Below are 23,537 nucleotides of genomic sequence, written 5' to 3'. Positions count from 1 at the left end.
TTAATAGTGGCCACAAAGTGCAAAGGCAGCAAAGCTGGCAGTTTGGATATGCCAAAGATCAGTCGTAAAGGGTTTCCTTTAAATATCATCTCACAGAATCACAAGAAGAAGGGGGAGTACAGTACAATAAGATACTTAGAGACCACATGCATGTAACTTTTATTACAACATAGTTCCATATTTTATGGTTGCTGTTAATCTCTTACTGTACCTAATTTGTAAGTTAAACTTTATGATGGGTATGTGTATACAGGGGGAAATACAGTATGGTCTGTATAGGGTCCTGGGTTTCAGGCATCCCCTGGGGGTCTTGGAACCTATCCAGGGGCATCAAAGGATACTGCTGCACTAACGTGTCACCTGGAGTGAGTGGCAAGCACTCTCAAAGAGGAGAAATGAAGTGAGGGGACAGGGGTAGGAGCAAATGTGCCTTACGAGAGGGATCTCAGATAACGTCCAGAGAGCTGACCACTGGGAGGCTCCTGAAGGAATGTGTGCCTGGAGAAAGCATGGAAGTTCTCTGCTGCTTCTCCCTGCCATGCCCTCTGCTTCTCCTTCACCTGGCTGCTCTTCCTTTGGGGAAATTGATTTCACATGAAGATGAACAACAGCAGAAGATCATGATCAAATCCTGTACAAAGTTGTTATTATAAGGAAAAAGACAATGAAGAAAGGAGCATTTTAATAATGAATTCCATTGAGCATTATCCCGCAAAAAAAGTGATTTCAGATTCTTCAGGGCTTTGGGAAATTAGTTTTTGAGAAATCATCTTGGTTTCAAATCCCAATTCTGCTCTCTGTTATTCATCTTACCTTGGCCAAGTTGTGTATCCTTCTTCATTAAACCGTAATTTTTTTTATTATAAAAAGGGCATAGTTAATATTCACCATGACAGGGTTGTTATGAGCGATGCTTATAAGTGGGGTGACTAAGTGCTTGATCATCTCAACAAGGACACTTTTGAGGGTGAAAGTGAGCACTCCTTATAGGGTTTTATCTGAACTGCCTGACACTCAAAATGATATTATCATTAGCACCTATTCCTGGTGGGGGAGTTGACTCATGCCTGTAATTTCGGCTATTCAGAAGGCTGAGGCAGGAGGAATCACAGGTTCGAGGCCAGCCTTGGCAATTTAGTGAGACCCGGTCTTAAAAATTACAAATAATAATAATGATAAAGGACTGGGAATGTAGTTCATTGGTAAAGCATCCCTGGATTGAGTCCCCAGTGCTTATTGCTCACACAAAATAGTGCCTCTTTCACTCTCAAAAGTGTCTCTGTTGGGCTGGGGTTATTGCTCAGTGATAGAGCACTTGCCTAGAATGCGTGATGCACTGAGTTCGATTCTCAGACTGCATATGTATGAATAAATAAGAAATAAAGGTCCATCAACAACTAAAAAAAATTTTTTTTGAAAAGTGTCTCCATGTCTCTGTTTGGGTGATAATCTCACCACCCATAATGCTTAGTACACAGAAGGTACTTAAAAGTCTCTTGGTCTCTGAACATTCTAAGCTCTCCTCTGCCTTTGTTAAAGCTGATCAATTTCTAGGTCTTTGTAATTCTTGGACATTGTGGATTTACTTGCTGTTATAGTTTGAACGTGTTCCTCAAAATTTCATGTATGCTGGGTGTGGTGGCACATGCCTGTAATCCCAGTGGCTCAGGAGACTGAGGCAGGAGGATCATAAGTTCAGCCTCAGCAACTTAGTGTGGCCCTAAGCAACACAGCGAGATCCTGTCTCTAAATAAAACATTAAAAAAGGGCTGGAGATGTGGCTTAGTGGTTAAGTACCCGTGGTTTCAATCCCTGGTTAAAAAAAAAAAAGTTCATGTATTGGAAATAAATTTATATCTTGATGGTATTTGGAGGTAGGGCCTTTGGGAGAAAATTAGTTAGGATTAGAGAAAGTCATGAGGCGGGGGACCCTGTGGTGACATTAGTGGCTTTATAAGAAGAAGATTAGAGACCTGAGTGGGCACATTCTGTCTGGCAATGTGGTTCCCTCTGCCATGTACTGATGCTGCTGGCAGCATGAGTCTGACACTGTACTGTTGGACTTCCCAGCCTCCTGAGCTGTGAAATAAAGAAGTCTCTATTCTTCATAAATTACTTGGTCTCGGGTACTTTTGTTAAGACACAGTGTAATCAACCAAACATTTGTTACTATTATCCTGGTGGCAAGGGATATGAAAATATCATCCACAGATTTGTATCTGTGACAGAATACTTTCTCACAATTCTCCAATACTTGCATTTAATTAATGGGAATTTGGAAGAGTTGATTTATTTAAGAGCATTTATTTCAATCTGAAGTATTCAACATATTAAGGAAACTTCCCATGAAAATACTTAAGATTATTTTGCCACATGCTGGTATTATTTTACTCATAACACTGTATTGTTAGAATTTGGTCAGGATTTCATATATTTGTCTCGACAGTGATAAGATAAAAGATATGTACTATATTAAGAAAACACACATCCCAATAAAAATGGGCAAAAGACTTAAACATTTCATGAAAAAACAGCAAATTAGCCCATGAAAAGATGTTCAACATCATTATTTATTAAAGAAATATAAATTAAAACAATAATGAGATACCACTCTCCATCTATTACAATGACTAAATTTAAAAAGACTGACCATGCCTGGTATTGACTAGGATAAGACGTACAGGACCTTGGATTCCTACTTGCTGGTGGGAGTATAAAATGGTACAACAATTTTGAAAAGATAAGCATTTCTTAAAAAGTTAAATATATGCTTCTCACATGGTCCAGTCATTTCTCTTATAGCTATTTATCCAAGAGAAATGAAAGTATATGTTCATACAATATCTTGCCTATGAATGTTTACAGTGGCTTTACAGATGATTTATGACCTACAACGGTTTGCTCTAATGACTTTCTAACTTTATGGTGGTGATATGTACTGTAAAAACAGTACATTCAGATTTTGAATTTTGACCATTTCCTGGGAAAGTCATACGCAGTGTGATATACTTTCCTGATGCTGAGCAGCATCAGTGAGCCACAGCTCCTAGTCAGCCACATGATTCCCAGGGTAAGCAACTGATAGATGTTCTACAGTGTACTGTTATTAAACCGGGGTGTTCAGTAGGTGCATCAAAACCCTTTTCAATTTATGATATTTTCAACTTACCATGAGCTCTGAGGGCCCCGAGCACAGCAGCGGAAGCCTGAAAGTTGATGTGAACCACCACGTCTAGGAAGCCCCAGGGTTTATTGGGATAGAACCCCATCATAAGTCAAGGCACATGTATCTATAATAGCCCCAACATGTAAACATCAAAATGTTCATCAACAAAGGAATGAATAAACACACTGTTGTATATCCCTATGATAGAATACTACTGAGTAATGAAAACAAATTAACCAATAATACATGCTACAACTCGTGTGAATTTCAAGATAATTTTGTTAGTGAAAGAAGCCAGATAGGGAAGAATATACAACGAATGATTCCATTTATGTAAAACTCTATGGTATTATGTATAGGAACATAAAACATGTCAATGATTGCTTAGTGAGGCGTGGTTGCAAAGAGGGGCAAAAGGAAAGGGTTACATGGGGAAACTTTTGGGTAAATGGTATGTCCATTGATTGTATAATGGGTTTTGCAGGTGTGTATATGTATTTGTGTATCAAATTATGCAGTTTCAATATGTAGTTTTTGATAATTATATATCAATTATATCTCAATAAGGCTCTTAGCAATTGTCCCCAGTTTTAAAATCCTTTCTCATTTTATCTTAAACATAGCATTACTTTTTCCTATGCAATGAGGTAAACTAGAAGAAGGAAGCCTCAAGACCATTAGTGGAATCCAATAGTGCCAACAATAAATACGTTTCAATACTAATGTCAGAAAGTACTTTAAATACCTTGGGGAGGATAATAATTGACCAAATAAATGTAGCAAATATTAATGTTCCTATTAAAGTGTACAGCAGCATTAAGCACATTGTGTAACCACTGCCAATGTCCATCTTCAGAACTTTTTCATCATCTCCACCTGAAATTCTATTTCTTTTTTAAAAATATTTTTATTTTAGTTGTACACAATACGTTTATTTTGTTTATTTATTTTTATGTGGTGTTGAGGTTCGAACCAGGGCCTCGTGCATGCTAGGTGAGCGCTTTACGGCTGAGCCACAACCCCAGCCCCTGAAACTCTATTTCTTAAATGATAACTCCTGTTAAACAAAATTTGTGTTTTTCAAGCCAGAATACAGTTCTTGAACATACTGTAAGGAATAACTTTTTAAGTAGATTACAATGATTTTGACAGTGCTTTCCATCTCTGTTGTGGTGGAACAGAAGGTGTCAGACTTACTTTGCTGCAGGAAGCTTTACAGGTTGGGGACTGTGATCAGAATTTGGATTCTGCCATTTCTCACACACACTGGTATTGAAGAAAAGTGGGTGAGGTTTTATGAATGACACATCGCCACTGTCACACTACTGGAAAAACAGCCCAAACTGCTTGCCCCACAAATAGTGGGTCAATTGTGATATCTTTGTGTGGAAAGAATGCCCTAATTATGCTTACTACCTCCAGACTCAATTAGCCAATCATTTATAAAGCATTTCACTTTTCTCTTTATTTGCTTCCTCCCTCTTCCCTCAAGTTCTATCTCCCAAAGTCATTGGAAAACTCTTACAAAGTTAATTAGCAGTGTTGTACATTTCCTTTTCAATCTGCCTTATTCATTTCTATTCCAGGATGGCTTAACTATGGCGAGATATTTGGGTTCCTGTTTTCAAGCAGGTTGCCACACCTGGTACGGTGATCTCTTTTGTCACGTCAGCTGGAATTTGGCAAACAAAGCTCTCACCCTAGGATTCAGAGAAATGAAACCAGCCCTAGGTGTGCACAAAAAAGCAATGGCAAGAAGTGAGTGAAGTTTTGGAGGTGGTAGAATTTGACCTGGATACTTGGGGGTCTCTGAGTTTCAGCTTTCTCACCTCTAAAACGGGTACGAAGACCACCTAATAGTACTTTGGGGCAAGTTAATTGGATAATCTTCAGCAGACATATAGTGTAATACAGTGCCATGCCCACAAGCCAGAGTTGAGTGTTCTGTTCCCTTCCTCATCTATCAAATGAGTTCCGGATCAGAAGAAAGGGAGGGTAGGGGGAAAAAAAAAAAGGAGGCGCTCCTTTGAATTAAAGAACATCTGTTCCCATACAATCAACTCCTGATTCAAAGAGGTCCCCTGATGTCAAGGACCTGAAAAGCCCCAGGTTTTGCACATTTTCCAGCTTAAATTTGGCCAAGAACCTTGACCATTTCTGAAGCCAGACCAACAGGTGTGGGAGGCGGCCAGGTGAGGAAGGAACAAGCCCTCAGTGGAGGGCCTCCGTTTTTCTGGCATCTGGGTTCCGAGGTTGTTCTTGGTGTTTGCGGAGGGACCCTGCCTTCTTCCATCTGGGCTGCTGGGATCCCGAGAGGACGCAGACAGGGATGGCGGTCAGCCTCGGGCCATTCGGGGTGGGTTACGTCTGAGCTCCGAGGCCCCCCCAACACAGCAGCGGAAGCCTGAAAGTTGCTGTGAACCACCGCGGCTCGGAAGCCCCAGGCGCCAAGCGCGGGGGCGGAGGAGCGTCCGCTTCCAGCCCGCGGGGCCGGGCCAGGAGGAGGAGCCGCTTCGTCGCGGGCCTCGGTGGCGTGAGGGCTGGGGCTGGGGCGGGGGCTGGGGCGGGGGCCCGGGCCCAGCGCGGGGAGGGAGGACGGCGCCCGCTGCCCTTCAACTGGCCGCACCGCCCCCTCGCGGGAGAGGCGGGAGGAGGCGGCCCTCCATTGGTCGGGCTCGCGAGCCAATCCCCGAGAGCCCGCGGGGAGCAGGCTGGGGGCAGTGCGTGCGGAGCTGCGGTGCCGGCAGCGAGAGGCGGCCAGTGCGACTCTGAAGCGCACCCGGAGGCTCCAGCCCGACCGAGTCTGAGAGGCACCGCCCGCGCCCCACCGTCGAGTCCGGGCGCCTTCTTCGCGGCCCAAAGGAGCGAGATCTGAGCATCTCTCTCGCGGCCACTTCTCCGGGCCAAGAGCGGGGAAGCCGAGTGCGAGAGACTTCCGAACCCCGACGCAGCCTCTTCCCGCCATCCGAATCACCATGACCCACTTCAACAAGGGCCCTTCCTACGGGCTTTCGGCCGAGGTTAAGAACAAGGTATGCCCGGGACGGGTGGGTGGTGAGACCCTGCCCGGGGCACCCCACCAATTGGGGACGACGCTGGGCCGTGAGTCGCCCGGAGTGCCTTGGCCCTCTGGCTTCGTGAGAGGGGACGTCAAGGCGGCCTGAGAGTTGCTTCGGGTTCCCGTCGCGTCCTGTCCCCAGGCGCTGGCTCCCGGGCTCTCTCCTGGCTTTGTTCCTGCGCCGAGGGCCGGGACTAGCGGAGGGCTGTGGGCTCCCGGGTGTCTGGAACCCCGCAGCGCCGGCCTCTCTGGCTGCGGGGGCTGTTCGGTGGCTGTAGGTTGCGCCCCTTTGGGAAGAGGGCGCTCCTGCGTGGTCATTCGCTCTTAGGCGGGGCCTGTCCGCGCTCCTGGGACCCAGCTTGCAGCCGCTGGCTCCCCCACCGTCCGCTCGGACCCTGTGCCTCCTCCCACCTCGACCCCCTCCTTCCCCACCGAATTGTGCCTTGAGCGAAGTTAGGCCGGTTACGTGGCCAAAGGGGGCCCCTCATTGTTCCTCGCCATCTCCTGGGGCGGGAGACCTAAGCTTAGCGTAGACCCCTGGGCCCCTCAGAAGATCGGGAGCCGATCCATATACCTTGGGGCAAATTATTTCTTCTGCAGAAAACCGAGACAAAGCCTTGAGAGCGCTGCTTTGGGAGTGGTATCTGCTGTAGACTTGAGACTTTTTGTAAAACCCCGAGAAGTTTGTAGTACCAGAGACTGTCGAAGATATCAAAGAGTATATTTGTGGGTTGCTTTTGTGAAGGGTTTATTTGCTGAAACGGGTTATAGTTTGAAGTGTCTGAGATTTGGTGACACTCAGCTTTGCCTCTGAGCCTAAGAATGCGTCGGGTTTATCTTTGGGACTTTTGGCCTGGGAAAGAGATGAGAGGCGTCCCCCTCCCCAAATCCTCTCCTTCCTTCCTCCCTGCCTGCATTCCAAGCCCATGACATAAGGGGTTTCTGGGGGGAGAGACTAGCCAATCGGCGTGGAACTGCGCACAGACCGCTCATTGTCTTCTTTCTGCTGTTCCGGCCAAAGCGCCACAAAGGAGGGCTGCTGTGGTTTAATTCCCATTAACCTCCCGGGAGCCCAGGCATGTCAGGATTGCCACCGCACCGTCCCACCGCTGGTAGAATACTCTGGCGTTGGCAGAGCTGTAACATCCCAGGGCTGCCGGTGTCCGCGGTGTGAATTACAAAGAGGTAACGAAGAGCACTGTTGTCAAACCCAAGCAAGAATTGTGAATCTTCTCTCCCGCATTCTAATCAGCCAATAGATTTTGAACAATCTTTGGAACAAGGAGTTGATTTTTGAGTCCCGTGTATATAAAGTTGAATTCTTTAGTTGTTTTACCTTTTCAAATATGTTGCCCATGTTAGAAAACATTTTTTTCTAAACTGTTTTGTGAGTGGTTCTTTTATGATTGAGTACTAACCTCATCACCTCATCAGCTGAAAACTTTGGTAGGAAGGTTCAATACTTAGCAACAAAGTTTACAAACCAACTTTAGGAAACCTTTGAGGGAATCAGCATGTCTAAAGTGTTGGATGCAATCCCCTCACTCCATGTATACACTAATTTTAATTCCTCTGGTGATTTTCCAACTGGGAGCAGTTAAGCCTCTTTACCTTTGTATTGTAAATAAGGTACTGATAACTTTGGCTGTCCTTCAGATGACTGACTTCTTGGATATTAATATCCAAATGAGTCTTCTTTTTGCTGACTAAGGTAACAGCTTCTGCCCTTCTACTTCTTACTGAGCAGACCCCTAAGAAATGCACAGACTGAGGCTAGATCACTATAATTATAAATGTTTTTAAAGAATAAAAACAGTAAAACCTCAGTTTCCCGAACCTTTGGAAAAAATAGTTATAAAGGCTGTGGGATTATCCCTTTAAGCACCAAACCCACTTTTTAATAACCCCTTTCATTAATGTGGTCCTTTCATACAGTATCCTTTCATAGGAAGTCTTTTGATCTTAACAGCAGAGCAACCCTGTGAGGTGGGGAGTACTGCTGGGATTATCCTGAATCATTACAGATCAGGATGCTGAAGCTCAGAAAGGGTGTGATGGGCTCAGGATCACAAAGTTGGAATATTCTAAGAATTTCAATCCTAAAAACTATGTCTTAGTTTAGTGAAGGACTTAGACTTGTTCTACCACAAGTCACTGTTATTTGCCCCTTCTCCCTATTTTGGTTGTACACCTGTCATTTCTGGATATTGTGGTTAATTGTGTAGTGCTATTTCTAATCTGGGCAATGGAAACCAAATATCCATGCTTGCTACGCTTTTGTGTCAGGTGTTGCATTTCAACTAATGGTTTAGGACTGTTGGATAAAAGAGTGGCTATATAGAAACATAAACTTTGACGTTGCTTGGTTTGGGCACCTTTCAATTCCTTCTTGCTGCTTGTTTATTGCATAATTCATGTGTTGATTAAATGTCAGATTTATTTTTCTTAAAAACCTCATTTAATGAGGGAAACAAGCATAAACATCTTGGGGAGGCAATGTAGAGTAGACTTTGAATCAAGCAAATGTGGGTTCTGGACCCCCTCACCCCCCAACTTACTGCCTTGTATGGCATTGGTAAATTGTTTATGGTCATCTGGTTTCCCAAACTGTAAAATGGGGAGAAAAATAGTTACCACCTCCAAATCACTGCATTGTTGAGATGCATCCTGACTTAAGTTTTAAGTTATTTAATTGCTGTATTGTAACTAATAACTCAGTAATGGAAAATTAGTTTCAGTATTACACTTATTGGATTTGTCTCTGCCACCTCTAAGGGTCCAGTTTATATTAATAAGCCTTGATCTTCATGCAGTTTAGCTGTGAAAGCAGTTCATCAATAAATTAAAGGAGGCTTTGATCTTAAATATTTTTAATCAACATCATTTCAGGAAAAATCTTTAAACCTGAGACATTTTTCTGGTTGAGTTGATGATATCTAGCTGAACATACAAATTAACTTTTTTTTTTTTTTTAATGAAGCAAGAAGATGTTGAAACCAGTCCAAGAAACTTGATTCCTTTAACCTTAACAAAGTCTCTTTTAATAACTACAAAAGAAGACAACAACAAAAGGACCAATAACTTTACAATCTACAAAGTACCATAAGAAGACCAAGGAGAGAGTAGAAGCTTTTCAGATCATTTCTTGGAGGATGAAAATACTCATAAAGTGATATGCTTTATATCATGAAAGTTGAGCCAGGCCCTTAAATGCTTCTTGGGGCCTAAATACAAAAAAGAATCAGCTCTGTGCCTAATCAGCTATAAAAACAACAACAATAACAACAAAATGTAAAATGTTCTCAGGAGAAGCACAACATTTCCTGACAGTTGGCTGTAAACAAAATGTTGGAGTCAGGGTATGTCCGAAAATTGAAGATGCAAGGAAGCATACCTTCACCAGTCAGGGCCAATGTTACAGGAACTCTTCTTATAGGTCTCAGGGAAAGTAGAGAAAATAAATTGGGGTGGAAAGGATTTTGCAGGGGACCTCAAATGGCCTTTCCTCAGTATGTTTTCGGGGAGGAGGCTAATTGAAGTGTTAAAAAAAAAATGAAATTGGATTATACATTCTTACAGTCTTCTGTTCACATGAAATATCTTATTTGAGCAAAGTAGCTGCTTGCAGAACCTTGTTGGTTACAAAATTATATTCCTAACCACCTGAAAACCACTTTGGAAGACATATTACTCAACTATTAAGTCATTGAAGAACAAGTTAAACAATCATAGAGTAAGTGTTCCATTTATATTAATAAACTGGTGCCCTACAAGGTACTCCCAGCTGTCTGCACAGCTGAAAGTGAGAGTAAACACAAAGTGACTCCAGCTATAAATTATATCTTAAGGTGGAGTGCCAGTATCCTTACAAAATTGCATAGAAAACATTAAAAAATGTTTTTGTTTATTGTTCATCTCTTTCCACTAGAGATATTCACTGATATATTTCAAGGTCTATATTTTAGAATATAATCTGGCACATGGTAGTTGCTCAATAAACATTTGTTGATTTAATGGCTTTATCTACCATGAAAGGAATTTGAGATCTTTAGAAACTAAAAATTAACCCTGTTAAAGTATTCTGCATAAGACGATTCTATAGTGTATGTAAGATACTTTTGCTGGTCACAATAATTTTTATAGTTTGTTTTTCTTAAGCATTTCATTTTAAGATTACATTGACATTTTATCACTGATAATTCTGTCTTTGTTGCTGATTTGTATGGGTTCTTTCCTAGACTCCTCAGTTAGGGAGAAGTGGTGGAGGGCCCTTCTGCAAGGCAGTCTCCCAGAGGACTGCCAGAGAAGGGATTTCCCAGGTCAGGATCTTTGCTCCAGGCAGAGACTGGCCATTGAAGCTTGTCTGCTTGGGGTTTTTTTTTTTGTTGTTGTTGTTGTTGTTATTGTTTATTTATTTTTTAACCTGTTTTGATCAAAGCAGATAAAGAATATACACTTTGCTGACATTTGAAGAGGTGCCATGCTTCCTCTAGTACTCATTCAGACTTTGGAATTTTAATGAGGATCCTTGTGCTCTAGTGTCCTGAGATCTACAGCTTTTTGTATCCCCTGCTTTGTGGAAATTATACTCTCTGCCTCTATCCAGTTTTTTAGATAGATTTCAGAAATAGGCTTCACAGTGAAGACATTCCCGATACTACCATCCGCCAGAGATAATATACTCTTTTTTCCCCTATGCCTGTTTCTCTTTCAGGTGGTAACACGAGGATTAGTGAGTGGTTACCCACCCCCAATCTACCCACTCCACTTAATAATGAGCTATGATTGATATTATCTGACTTTTTTTTTTTTTTTTTAAAAAGCACAATTGAATGGGTTTGTTTGTTTTTTCAATATATTTTTACCCTTTTATCAAGGAGAGTGAGCAAATACTATACATTCCTTTTCATCATGGCTAGCTAGGTGGTGGTGGAAGAAAGCTTGTCCTTAGAATTTTTGGCAGGTTCTCCTTTATTCTAGACATTAGCCTCCTATGGCTTGTGTGTTGGTTTTCCTTAATTCTGAACACATTTTCTAGCTATAAGTGAACTCTTACTGTTAATCATGTTTTCTTGTACCTTTAGATTATTGTTAAAGACTTCTGGAGCAGAAATCAGGCAGACTCAGGCTTATACAGTTTTTGAGGTCCTCATTGTAATAAATGCAAACATATCTTGCAAGCTTTATGAAAATAAAGCACACCTGTAATCCCAGCTATTAGAGAGACTGAGGCAGGAAGGTTGCAAATTTGAGGCCAGCCTGGATAACTGAGTGAGATCTTGTCTCAAAAAATGTTTAACAAGGGCTTGGGGTATAGGTCAGTGGTAAAGTGCCCTGGGTTCAGTTGCCAGTACTGCAAAATGCACACACACACCACCATCACCATATGAATCCCTGTGAACTGGAAGATGTTATGGCTGCTCTCATCCATTGTTCTTGTCAGTGGCTAGGAACACAATCACTGTGTGGGAATCCTGGTTCTGTCTTAATGTCGTCTTTGGGCCAGTGACAACCTGTGTGTGTCTCATCTGTGAATGAATATATGGTAATGCTCACCTTGACAGGGTTGTTGGGAGAAATAGATAATGTAATTCATTCAAAGTGTTTAGAGTAATGCCTGGAACCAAAAATGCAGATCATATAAAAATAACCATTGTTCAACTTTGCTGGCTGGCTGGCTGGCTCTCTGCTTATAGGTTTTGTCTTGTTTTCTGAGCTATGTTTATCTTGCAATTATTGATGCTATCTCCAGAAGCTGAACATTCATTTTCAGATCTGTTGTATCTGATTGAGGCTTCTGGCAGGTAGAGGACCAGTGCAATGGTGTTTCACTTTTGTGTCAGGAATGTGATCTGCCCTTGGTGTCCTTATCCAGGACTTTACTACCTGACAGCTTGTGATGCATTTCACAGTGAAATCCCAGGATCTCTGCTAGTGCTCCCTTCTGTCCACATTGCCCTTAACAAATGGAACTTTCTATAAAGCCTGAGTCTTTGATTTGGGCATGGTAATCTTCTGCTTTTTTTTTTTTCCTAAAAGGTTGATTCCTCTTAAACAAGATAATCTTTCATATCTTGATTATATAGGGCTGTTTTCCTTCTCAGCTCACTGGTAAACTTTTTGTACCTTTAAGTGTTTGCATCTTGCTTGTTATTGGAAGCTTTCAGTTTTAAATGTTTTTATGAAGCTAAAGTCTCTACCTCAATGCCTGTGAAGCAACTCTATGGTTAGAGAGTACATTCCTGCTTTGCCTTCATGAGGCAGGGAGGGAGTTTCCTCCGTATCTTCTCTCTGCCCCTAGGACTGGGAAGTTTTAGGGTGTGGCTGTGACTCTTAGTTACAGCATCTGCAGTCTCTGGGAAGATGGGGAAATTGTAGAATCCCTTTGTGTTAGCAAGAACTTTTCTGGCTAGTCCTAACCTAAGCATGGATAGTTACTTCCCTGTCTCTCCTTAAGAATTTTTTAAGGGAAAAGTAGCTGTGAAATAACTGGACTGAACTGACTGAGATTCCTGCCTTGTTTCTTCTCTTCTCTGAATCTTTGGACACTGGTCTTTCCTTCTTCTTTATCCGCAGCTTCTCAGCCCTCCTTGGTGCTGCACAGGCTGCACCAGTGGCTATAGTATAAGCTTCATTGTTGCACTTTCCTCTCTCCTTTTGTTTCACGTGGGAGGAAATAGGAGAGAAAATAATGAGTTCCATGTGTGGCAAATCTCTCTTACTGTTGGTTAATTCAAACATGTGATTCTACTTTGAATGCAAAAATAGCAACAACAATTATATCACACTACTGATCAAGTATAGAAAGCACACGTGTACAGGAAACCTCATATTGTGAGCTTTTGGGGGTCCCTGCCCCAAAGCAACAGAGCTGGAACCCTTGGGCTGCTCCTCAGCCCACATGTGGCTAGATGCCTTCCCCTGAATGGAATGCTCTGAAGTTTGGTCCTGGTTTACCCTTACCTTACTTCAGAGACCTGAATGTTGTATTAAAAACCCTTCACTCCCCACTGTGTTCACACACGGGCATGTACTTTGCCAGCCAGCCATTTTGTGTGTGTGTGTGTGTATGCGTGCACGCATGCTGGGAGTTGAACACAGGAGTGCTCAACCACTGAGCCACATCCTCAGCCCTTTTTTATATTTTATTAGAGACACAGTCTTGCTGAGTTGCTAAGTGCCTTGCTAAGTTGTTGAGACTGGCTTTGAAAACTTGTGATCCTCCTGCCTCAGCCTCCCAAGCTGCTGGGATTACAGGTGTGAGCCACCTTGCCTGGCCAGCTTTTCATTTTTAACTTTCTTCTTTGGTCTTGATCTCTTTCCCCTTCTCTTTATCTTTTCACAGGTTGTGGAACAGCCTTTCCTGCAGTTGGTCTTACAGAATCTTCCAACTATGTGGCAGGAGGCTACTTTTTAGAGGGGTTAGTCTGAGACATCTCTGCCAAATAATCTTATGAGCTTTTGAACCATGCTGGCAAAGACCTTTGAGACTGCAGATTCAGGTGGGCTGAATCAGTGCTCTTTAACTTGGCAACATGTTCATAAGTACATGTTCAAAGTATCCACAGTGATACTATGTATCAACAGTGGTAGCCACTTTATTGTTACTATTATTTTTGCAACAGTGTCTCACTATGTTGCCCAGGCTAGTCTCTAACTTCCTAGGGATCCTCCCACCTCAGCGCCCCCCCCCCCCCCCCCGCCCCCAGTAGTTAGAGGTGTTTTTGGATCTGCTGTCCCTTAATTTCTTCATGAATTGAAAAGGAGTTTTTGCTCAGCCACAGAGCCTAAGCAGGCCACTCTCCCTGCTTGTTGTTCTTAAGATTTGCATATGGTACAGTTGTGGAGTTCCTGCCTAGGCTGGGCAGAGGGCTACAGGGGTTTGGTGGGGATGGAGATGGGGGTGGGGGGAGCAGCCAGTGGTGGAAAAGAGTCAGACTTTGGAGCCAGATCTGGGTCCAGATTCCTGCTGAGCCTACAATTTTTGGATAGGTTACCTCTGCCTGTCATCTTCCTTGCTTATGAAAATCTTTCTTTGTATCATCATTTTGTGAATGGAATATTGTTGTAAAAAGTGTAAACAGTGCCAAAATGTAAAAAAAAAGAAAGAAAGAAAGAAAAAATCTTCTCTCTCTCACCCCCACCCCAACCACTTGTATAACTGAGTTATCAATCATTTTAGAAACAGAATTACAATCTGTTTGAATTTTCAGCATTTATTAACTGCATCCCTATTGGTGGATGTTTCTTTCAAAGTACTTATGTGCAAAATTCTGGACCTAACACTTAGGTGTCATTAGGTATTATCAAATTGCTCTTTTGAAAAATCTATTTATAATTATTATCAAGGATGTGAAAGAGGAGAAAGATCTCCTTGGATGATTTTTTTTTTTAAAGTCCAAAATTATATCCAAGTGGCCTTGTCAAAGTTTAAGTCTCTTGCTTTGGTTTTTTTTATAATGCCTTGAGTCATTGACATCTGTAATCCCTGCTCTATCTCACCTCTATCAGACTTATGTGGGAGCTGGCAGTGGGAAGGGGTGAGGTTATCTCCTTTATAGATTATTTGATAATATAAATAGTTCTTAAAGTGGAAAGCTTAAGGCAGCATCAAAATGGCAACCAAACAGTTTGGAGTAATTGGCTTTTATGACATATAGTCAGTCCTCCATCTTTGAAGGTTCTACATCTGTGGATTCAACCAAATGCAGATTGCAAATATTAAAAACAAAATAATAATTTTTAAATGTACTAACTTCCCCCTGATTATTCCTTAAGCAACACAGTATAACAAATGTTTATAGAGGGGCTTGTAGCTCAGTGGTTGAGCACTTACCTCACATGCATGAGGCACTGGGTTTGATCCTCAGCACCACATTAAAAATAAATAAGATAAAGATAAAAATGTTTATAGAGCATTTACATCGTATTGGGTATTATAAGTAATCTAGAAATAATTTAAAGTATAGGGGAGGGAGGCTAAATGGAATTCAGAAGTCAAGCACCTGCTTAGTGTACATGTACAGAGGTCATGTGGAAATACTATTTTTATTTATTTATTTTGGTTTTGGAGATTGAACCTAGAGATGCTTTACCTTTGAACTACATCCCCAGCCCCTTTTTATTTTATTTTATTGTGAAACAGGGCTTTTTTAAGTTGTTTAGGGCCTTGTTAAGTTGCTGAGGCTGGCTTTGAGAATTGCTGTCTTTTGAGGGGAAAGAGAAGAAGGCTGGCTTTGAACTCGTGATCCTCTTACCACAGCCTCTGGAACCACTGGGATTACAAACTGCACCACTGCACCCAGCATAAATACTATTTTAATTACCGCCTTAGGTAAAGGACTTGAGCATTGTGTATTTTGGTTTTCCTGGGAAAGTTGTGCTGGATCCAATCTCTCCTTGATACTTAGAGACAGTTGTGTTCAATTTGAAGGAGGAAATCTTTCCAGTATCTGGTTAGAAATGGCCAGTGAAGCATAGATAGGACAGTGTTGATACTCACCAAGTTCTTAGTAGAGTACATGAGTTAACCCTGCCATGTGAGTGCCATTAGTGATGTCTGGTTTATAGCAGAGAAAACTTGGTATACAGTGGAGATCAGATTTTTAACCCAAGGAAGCAGTTTCCAGAGCCCATTTTCCTAACCATTTTAATCCTAGGCCAGAGCTCAGGGAGAATTGATGTCTTTTGAGGGGAAGAGAAAAAGGGTACTTAATCTGGAGAGAGCAGGCCAGAGGGTGAAGCCCCAAGAGAGTATCCTTTAACAAAAGGCTGAGGAAAGAAGAGATGGAGGGGGCCCCTAGGAAGCACTGGTGCTGCAGGGAGGCCAGGAGACTGGAAACGGGTTACTGGAGGTGTCTGCTGAGCAGTCACTGGTGACCTTTTGAGAGATCATCTTCAATGGAACAGATTTCCAGAGTGTTAGGAAGGAATACTAAATGAGGAAATGGAAGGAGTTGGCATGACATAAGAGAAGCAGGTCCATGTTTGAGGCTAGCAGCAGGTCCAGATGGGTTAGCCTGGGCCTGTAGGAGAGTCAGTAAAGGGAAGGGCTCAGTACAGACAGGGTAGGAGCAAAGAGCAGAGGAACAGGGTTAGCAGGGGGAGGTAAAGAAGAGGACTGTGGAAACGCAGAACTAATGGAAATAGAATGTGTCCTTTGCCTTGCTGTGTTCCTCTTCTTATGTGAAATGGAGGTGTTACTTGGCTCCTGACCTTGGTATTCTGGAGCAAATGAGGTAAGCAGCAGGAAGAGATGACCTGGGCTGATGCCTGCATGTAGTGTATACACTGTTGACTCTGCAGCTTCTCTCTGCTGAGTCCTATGAAGGCCGCTTTGTAGCCTGGATACTTGTTCTCTCTGCCCATTGACTCCCTTGGCTCTTGATGTGGAAGGGATGGGAAGCTGGGTTTATTATGTTGGTGCCTGGTTGTCTATAGAAGGCCTTTGCCACATCATCTCCTAGAGACCTTTGTGTTGGGCATAACATGGATGGAAGGCACAGTGCTTCTGGGGAACTCATTCCTTCCTCTTTCATGTTTTCAGATTGCATTACAATCATGTGAAAAGTGGAGTTGCCCTTACTATTGATGCAGGGTGCTTCATCAGTGTCCTCTCCAGCTTCAGGACTGAAAAGGGAGCCTTGTTCAGACTCCCCACTCTCCCCAGGAACTCTGTAAATCTTATAATTTATTATTTATTTATTTGTCTTGGTGGGTAAGAAGCTTAGACAATAGGATGCATGTAACCTATTTTGGGTAGCATTTGTGTAGGACTTGGTGGCATGCAGGTGTGTGAACCTTAACACTGATTTAATCTTTTTTCACATGATACCATTAAATAAAAATAAGCCCAAAGCCCTTTACTTAAGGCCTCAGAAAGTATCTTGTCTTTATATGCCATTTCATAAGGCAGAGTACAAATTTTAAAAATAGGAAATTCCATCCTACTATTTAATGGAAACTTCATATCTTTAATTTTTGTGGAGAAAAATTTGGTGTTATCTTGTAGAGTTAATATATTTGCAAGACTTCTGTGTAATCCCACTAGTAGCATCTGTCCTACATTTAAAATGAGATGTTTCACCTTTGTAGCTGGTTGTGTAAAACCATCTCCCTCAAATGGATGGACTCCATTGTAGTAAGCAAAAAAGGCATTCTTGGTCTTAGACCTAGATCTGGGTACCCTAGAGGAGTTCCAGAATTACCCACGACTGACTGAAGTGCTGTGAGACCCTTTTCTTCTTGGCCTCCCCACCCCAACTTGTCCTATATGTAGCTCATAGTAAGGGAGTGGTGTGGTGTTCTGACTCCATTTCCTGGTGGGCTGATGGGAGCAATGGACTGGTCAGTGATATGGGCATGCAGAAGATTTCCCAGGTCAACACAGCTGACTCCTGGGCCCACCATGGTGAGGTGGACTTCATGACTTCCTCAAGTCACAGGACCCATACTCAGAGGATCTTCCTGAAGAATTGATAAGGAATGAATATATGAACATTCCAAAGATACTGAAATGGTGCAGCCTCCACGTTCCAGAGTGACTTCAGTCCTACCAAGCACCCAGAGTCCTGCTGAAGCATCAAGTGTTTGGGAATCTAGACAACAGCCAAAAGCTGGCACCTCTAGATAGGAATGTGGTGTATATTCTAATGGTGGAACAAAAGAAAACACAACTTGAAGAGCATCTCTGTTTTCATTCACTTTAGCTATGGGGCTTCAACTAGGTCCTTTCAGCAAAATCTTACAGATTTCTAAAACTCAAGACTGGCCAGCCTTTTTACCAGAGATTCATTCTCCAGCAGGCTTTTGCAAAGTTCGTCCTCCCACCTGTGCTCCTTTGGAGCTCCCAAGGTATTTCTTCATTCCTCTTTGCTTTTAATCCATTTCCCTGGAATTTCTACATGTTTATTTGGGTCTGTCTTCTGTGGCATTCAAAGTAAATCAACTCCCACTTCTGTATGGCTTACATCTAAATATTTAGATGGTAGTTAGCCTGGTTCTTCTACCCGCTCCAGGTTCCTTCTAGGTGGTATATAGCCACCTCTGGTTAGCCGGTTTCTCCTAGTGGGCTGTATCTTGATTTTTCTAATCCTTTTACTACCCAGTTTGATTTTTCTAGAAACTGATGTCAGTTTGTCTGTGTCCTCTTTTAAAATTCATTTCTCGGAATGGACCATAGTAATGCCACAGGTACGGTTAACCTAGCAGGTATGGTGGGGTTAACTCACTTCCTGTGTTTGGCTACAAAGCACTAATTCCTTTTGCTTTGGTCAATGTAAGGACCTGGTGAGGCAGATGAGGCATCTTCCTGCAGAGGGAGGGCTCCAATCCTTGCTTTGGTGAGTGGATTTCCCTTTCTGTAAAGTAGGGTGATAATAGTGGCATAGGTTTTACAGCTCACATCCCGCTCTCACACCTGTTGCTTTTATAAATAATGCTTTCCTTGAATATCTCATGGAGATGTTGGGATTCAAGCAAATAATACAAGCAAAGAGTTTGTAGCTGTACAGACCAATATAGCATTAGTTCTTGAAGGCAGGGATGTTTTCAATGTCCTCGATTCACTGGGGTATTATGTGAGTTGGCTTTTCATTGCTGTGATAAATGCCTGAGAAAAACAACTTAAAGAACACATGATTTACTTTGTCATATGGTTTGAGAGGTTTCAGTCCATGGCTGGCTGACTTCATTGCTCCTGGCCTAAGATGAGGCGGAACATCATGGCAGAAGTGGGGGCAGAGGAAAGCTGCTTACCTCCTGGCAGTTAGGAAGCAGAGAGAGAAGAACAGGAAGAGGCCAGGAACAAGATGTAGTTGCCTATAGCATAACCTCAAGTTCCTACTACTTTAACTCGGGCTCACCTTCTGCAGTTTCCGTCACGTCACTTTCCAGCAATGCCATCAAATTATTAAGCCACTGAGGAGGTTAGAGCCCTCATGATCCAGTCATTTCCCCAAAACTCCATCTCTGAACATTGCTGCTTTGGGGGACCAAGCCTTCAACACACGAGCCTTTGAGGGACAATCCAGATCCAAACCATAACACATAGCTACTTCTAAAACTTGGGGGCAGGATTTTACATATATCTTAAATAATTTATTATACTAAAGATCTTTCTGATTCCCAGGTTCTTTATGGTTAGTAATTATACCCCAGAGTTTCCAAATTATTAGTTACCAGAACAGAAGAGAACAGATCTAAAACCAGGCTCCCCCTGGTCCATATCACTTCAAGCTCCTCCTACCTCAACATAGCTCAGTGGACCTGGTGTTTCTGAAGGATCCGACTTCTGTGAGGACTGCTATGCTGGGCTGGAGGAGTGCAGTAAACATAGGAGACTCTTATCAGAGAGTGAAACAAATGTGTCCTTATTGATCCATCTAAGATTACTAGATTGGCAGATCAAGAAGATGTGATGCCAGTAGCATTCAAATGCAGATTTCTTTCTGTAAGGAGATAGCTCTTTTGAGTCTGAGGCATTTCCCTAGTCAGGTGACCCTATCAGTGGGTAAAAACTCACTTATGAGTACCCATTGTGCACAGGCATGGGCAGGATTTTACATATATTTCGAATAGTTTATTACATTAAAGATCTTTCTGATTCCCAGTTTGTGTTTAGTAATTATACCCCAGAGTTTCATTAGTTAACAAAACAGAAGAGAACAGATCTAACATACCTGTTCACTGCTTTTTGGTGGAGGGGGGAAACAGTACAAAAGTACCCATCCCAACTTCAAAGACAGGACATGGGCAGGTGTTCTTGGGCATACTCAGTGTGCCTTGCTGGCTGCTGGTGAAGTCTGCTGTTCACTTGCCCCCCCAGGAGTCTGCTCCAGGTCACCTAGGCTCTTTTCCTGCCAGTACTAGAGACCCTTGCTTTTGGGGTAGAGAGGGAACAGGTCCATCTTGGGTTCTTGTGAAAGCTCTTTACCAGGATTCCTTGCAGTGAGCTGTTCAACATTCACATCCTATAACTATTTCTAATAGTCTTCTGGGAATTCAGAAGACTTATTTCCTCCATACTTATTCCCTCTTTGTTTAGAGTTGAATGTTCAAAATTCACTTTAGACAGTGTATGTTCTCAGCTTCATAGTCTGAAGCTTATTTTCTAGAGAGAGAAGACAAAAGTTGACCTTGTTTTGCATTTTTCCTACTTTTAAAAAATATTTGTTTTAGGCATTGCACCAGCCTTCTTTTTAGATTACTTTAAAACTTTAACCTCTTGTACGTTTCAAGTGTTTGTACATCAAGTGTTTTGTAGTTGCTTGCCTGTAATAGGTTGGAGCTGGACTGTCCCCCAAATTCTCACGTGCTAAAGGCTTGGTTGCCAGCCTGTGAAACTATTGGTAGGTGGTGGAACTTTAAGCAAGTGGGGCCCAATGGAAGAAAGTTGTGTCAGTATGAGTGTGTCCTTAAAGGGTTTGTTGGGATGCTGGTCTCTTGGTCTCTCTCTCCCTTCCCAGTGAGCACTTTTCATCACTGTGTTCCCCATCAATAGGTTCTGCCTTGTCACAGGCCCAAAGGCAACAGGGCCCAGTGACTGTGGACTAGAACCTGTGAAACTTTGAGCCACAATAAATCTTTCCTCCTTTTTTTTAATCAAGTATTTTGTTATAGTGACAGAAAGCTGACTAATACACTGACTTTGTGTATTTAGAGGAAAACAATCATGCTGGTGCCATGTGCAGATACCTTGATCTGAAGTTATGCTATGCCTTTGAAGAAAAGGCCTGACTCTAAGATGCTCTTAGCTTCACTCTTGTTTACCTGCCATAAGCAAAATTTTCTGTGGCTTTCAAATATCTTTAGCATGTTCACACCAGAGAATGACTAGGATCCTGTAGTAACCATGAGAAATGCATATGCTGTCTCTTCTGACATTGTCCCAAATGTAAAGTGATTTTCTTATAGAATGCGTACTCTCACTCCCTGTAAGATTTAAAACTGCTTTTAACAAAGAGTTCAACCTTTGCATGAGCAACAATCTTTAAAAAATGAGAATTTGGGATGCAAAGACATTCTAAGTAGAGAGACTGGGTGTATATTCAGTGGCAGGAGGCTTGCTGAGCATGGGCAAAGCCCTAGGTTTAATCCCCAGCTGTGGGGGTGGGGAGAGGGGGTGGTGGTGGGGTGGGGGATGCCAAGACAATTGAGAGGAGAGTTCAAGCAAAGACAGAGAAGCAGGCAGGAGCATCCAGAAGGGCCATGGGACTGCACCATAGAGAAGACTCATCCCAGCTGAGCTTGTCTGTTTGATTGTAGACAATAAAGTAAACTGGTTGTAGTGGGATTTCATTAACAGAAAGCTTTGTGCCTCTGTTCTTAAGCTAATATAAGGGGAGGGTATTAATTCTGAGATGTATCACATGCTGGGATAGGCTCCTTTACCTGTAGTGGCCCTGGAGGGATGATCACCATTTTTTCCCTGGGTGGAAATAGGGTGACCAGGATTAAGTTACTCACTTTGGTCTCAATGGAATTGGGAACACAGATTTTTGAAATTTGACTTCAACACGTGATCTTTAGTCTGTTGTAGCCCCAATGAGAATACCCAAAAATATTTCAAAGGGCCTGGTGGCCTGACATGTGCCTGTAATCCCAGCTATTCTGGAGGCTGAGTTCAAGTTCCAGGCCAGCCTGGGCAAGTTAGCAAGACCACATCCCCCTTTCCCTAAAGCAAAGGTTTATAAGATCTATTGTGGGAGATATTTAAGTAGGTGAGAAATGTTTGTCCTTGTAGTAAGAATGACAAGTGATAATAAAAAGGAAGGCAAGGGGAATCTGATATTGAGGTGGAAATCTATTTGTTACCTATTTTGAGATTGTTCCTATTTTAGCCCCTATTATTCTCTTCTCCCTTTATTTTAAATATCTTTATTTTTTTAAAACTTCTTTAACATACCTTCTTTATCTCTTTTCTAAAATGAAGCTTTCAGGGCAAGAGCTTTGCCTTTGAACCATGCCTTGTATGTACTAGCCATTTGAATGAATGAAGGATAGAAAGAATTAGTAATGGATAGAGAAGTTGCAAGAAGAATCCAGGAGACACTAGAAAGATGCTGAAATTGAGGGGAATTTTACTTAGAAAGGTTGGGAAAATGCTGACTGATCCTAGTGCCTCAAAACCAGGCCGTCTCCTGAGATTGCGAGAGTGTATTGTAATCACCAGAGACAATAACCTGGAATTGTGATTCTAGGTTTTTAAGCTCTTTGATAAGAATACACAGTGAAAAGGAATATACAGGTTGACCCTCCATATCCATGGGTGCTTCGTTTGTGAATTCAACCAAGCACAAATCCAAAATACTTAGGGAAAAGATTGTGTCTATACAAAACATGGACATACCTTTTTTTTCTTGATGTTTGCTAAACCATACAGTATGCCAAATGTGCAGAGCATTTGCATTATGTTAAGTTCTATAGTAATTTAGAGATTATTTAAATATACAGGGTATGCATAGTTTGTATGTAAACACTGTGCCCTTTTATTTAAAGGACCTCAGCCTCCGTGGATTTGGGGGTCCACTGGGGTCCTGGAACAGTTCCCTATGGTGGATATATGATAAGTAGTGTTAATTGTTCAGTCCACTCTAGAATGTTCCTGAGTGTGAGTGAGGCCGTCAGACAGTTCTTGTACATGAGAATTATCACCCTACCTTATGCCAGCCATCTTTTCACTGAATGGCATTTTCATTGAATGCTTTCTACTTAGACCAAGAAGCACCAAAAAGCAGTGTAAGAGTCGTGGTTTCAGGTCAGTTGTTGAATGTTTTTTTTTTTTTTTTTTTAAATTTGTAGTTGAGATATTTTTGAAACTTAGTTTTAGTTTCTCCCTTTAATGTGTCTCCCTTTTTGAGGATTCTGAGAAAGAAACTTGTCAAAGCCCTTTAGTGCCAGGAAGACTGTTTCTTAGTAACCAGAAGGCTTTTTATGGGATCTGGTGTGTCTCCTACTATCAGGAAGTACAGGCTCTTGGGACTTGTGTTTTTGAAGAGGATCTTATGCCAGTGCTGTTTAATATGCGATGAGCTATAGAAAATATCCATGGTCAGGAAGACATGGCCAAAGGATACCAAGTGAAGAGAGACCAGTACGTTTTAATTATTCTTAATGTTTTCTTATCCTTGTTTTCATTATCACTGTCCCCTGGAGTAATTCATAATTTAGATCTTTTCCCCAGTTGCCTCCCAGCTCTGCCAGATTTAACACAAAGGAATAATATTCCTTTATTTGGAGGGTGCCAAGCTTTTTATAAAATCTGATTTTCTTTTCACCATCCACAAGGACCAGTTTGGGGCCACATTTAGGGTC

At 42.1% G+C, this 23,537-nt stretch overlaps 1 protein-coding gene across 1 annotated transcript in view; it reads left to right on the top strand.

Annotated features, from left to right (window-relative positions):
- The first annotated feature begins 5,875 nt into the window (after window positions 1–5,875).
- The window catches only part of Cnn3 (calponin 3), a 28,842-nt gene continuing 11,180 nt past the window's right edge, over window positions 5,876–23,537 (top strand). Inside the window, exon 1 of the mRNA XM_027935182.3 lies at window positions 5,876–6,198. Within this exon, the coding sequence (XP_027790983.1) occupies window positions 6,142–6,198 (57 nt within the window). The 5' untranslated portion in view covers window positions 5,876–6,141. The remainder of the gene's footprint in view (window positions 6,199–23,537) is intronic.

The sequence above is a fragment of the Marmota flaviventris genome, chromosome 10 (genome assembly GCF_047511675.1).
Source record: "Marmota flaviventris isolate mMarFla1 chromosome 10, mMarFla1.hap1, whole genome shotgun sequence".
NCBI classification, from domain to species: Eukaryota; Metazoa; Chordata; class Mammalia; order Rodentia; family Sciuridae; genus Marmota; species Marmota flaviventris.
This window is presented reverse-complemented; position numbering and strand designations above follow the sequence as displayed.